This window comes from Physeter macrocephalus, chromosome 14 (assembly GCF_002837175.3).
Source record: "Physeter macrocephalus isolate SW-GA chromosome 14, ASM283717v5, whole genome shotgun sequence".
NCBI lineage: Eukaryota > Metazoa > Chordata > Mammalia > Artiodactyla > Physeteridae > Physeter > Physeter macrocephalus.
In genome coordinates, this window is record NC_041227.1 from 122,753,152 (window position 1) to 122,754,351 (window position 1,200).

The 1,200-nt window shown below is 63.0% G+C and overlaps 2 protein-coding genes across 2 annotated transcripts in view; both read left to right on the forward strand.

The window, feature by feature from the left end:
* The first annotated feature begins 210 nt into the window (after positions 1–210).
* TEX19 (testis expressed 19) lies at positions 211–789 on the forward strand. Its single transcript, XM_028498131.1, has one exon. The coding sequence runs from the start codon at positions 211–213 to the stop codon at positions 787–789; it is 579 nt and encodes a 192-aa protein (XP_028353932.1).
* Positions 790–826: 37 nt separating this feature from the next.
* Positions 827–1,200, forward strand: part of CCDC57 (coiled-coil domain containing 57) — a 73,173-nt gene continuing 72,799 nt past the window's right edge. Inside the window, exon 1 of the mRNA XM_028498132.1 lies at positions 827–1,166. Within this exon, the coding sequence (XP_028353933.1) occupies positions 827–1,166 (340 nt within the window). The remainder of the gene's footprint in view (positions 1,167–1,200) is intronic.

The following is a 1,200-nucleotide window of genomic DNA, read 5'->3' on the forward strand; positions in this document are numbered from 1 at the left end:
CTCTGCAGGTCCCTGTTGGATCAGGACCCAGTTCATCCACCCCCACCCCAAATCCCCACGCGGGAAACACCTTTGTCCTCCTCCTGATCCTCGCCGTTCTCCTCCTCGTTCTCACGCCCCCTCCTCCCTGCCCCCCCAGCGCTTCACTGTGCCCCCCACCTGTGGGCCAGACCCCCTAAGATCCCAGCAAGTCCTGTAGGCGGCGTGGCCATGTGCCCCCCAATCAGCATGCGGTGTGAGGCGGAGGGCATGTCCTACCTCCACACGTCCTGGATGTACCAGCTTCAACATGGCAGCCAGCTAAGGGTCTGCTTTGCTTGCTTCAAGGCTGCCTTTCTGGACCTCAGACAGTTGCTGGAGTGGGAAGACTGGGAAGATGAAGACTGGGACCCTGAGCTGATGGGCCACACTGAGGGAGGGTCTGAGCAGGCGGCATCCCCGGGGATGGGACCAAGCTGGGGGCAGGGCCAAGGGCAGCCTGCACAGGGCGGGTCTGTGGACTGGGGGTCGGGCACCCTGGCGTCGGGCCCTGTGGAGTCAGAAGAGGTGGGCCTGGATGATCACTTTGTGCCCACCGAGCTGGAGCCTCAGGACGCCACACCCCTGGGCCTGGGTGCTGAGGATGCTGACTGGACCCAAAGCCTTCCCTGGAGATTTGGGGGACTCCCTACCTGCTCACACTGGCCAAGCCCCTCTCCTCCATGGCAGGAGTTTTTCAAAGGGGACCTGCCCCCGGCGGGAGCCCATGGTATTGGAGCTGGGCACCACCCGGGCCACGGACCCTGTTGAGGCCAAGGCCTCGTTACTGGACCTGCAGGTCATCTTTATGGTGGGCTGCTATGATGCCATCTGCCTCCGGAAGATGAAGCCAGGATGGGCCCTGAGGACCCCAGGCCAGTGTTGGAAACTGCTGCTGGAGCCTGATGAGGTGAGGGTGGTGAGACTCCAAGATGCACCCCAGAAGCAGGACCTGCACCGGTGGAGGCTGAGCATTCTGGAATCCTCTCCTCCAGGGCAGAATGAAGAGCTGGTCCCTGCGGACTCAGCCCTGCTCAAGAGGGGATTCACCATCCTCTCTTATTCACCCTGGACCAAGAGGGAGGCAGAGGAGGGGGACTCGGCCTCTAGGCCACAGTCCTCCACCCAAGGATGGGATCCTGGCACCAGTGGGCCCAGAGGGCCTGGGGAGAGCCTGGCTGT

Coding starts and splice junctions, on each gene's coding strand:
- TEX19 (XM_028498131.1), top strand. CDS start 211: ATGTGCCCCCCAATCAGCATGCGGTGTGAGGCGGAGGGCATGTCCTAC.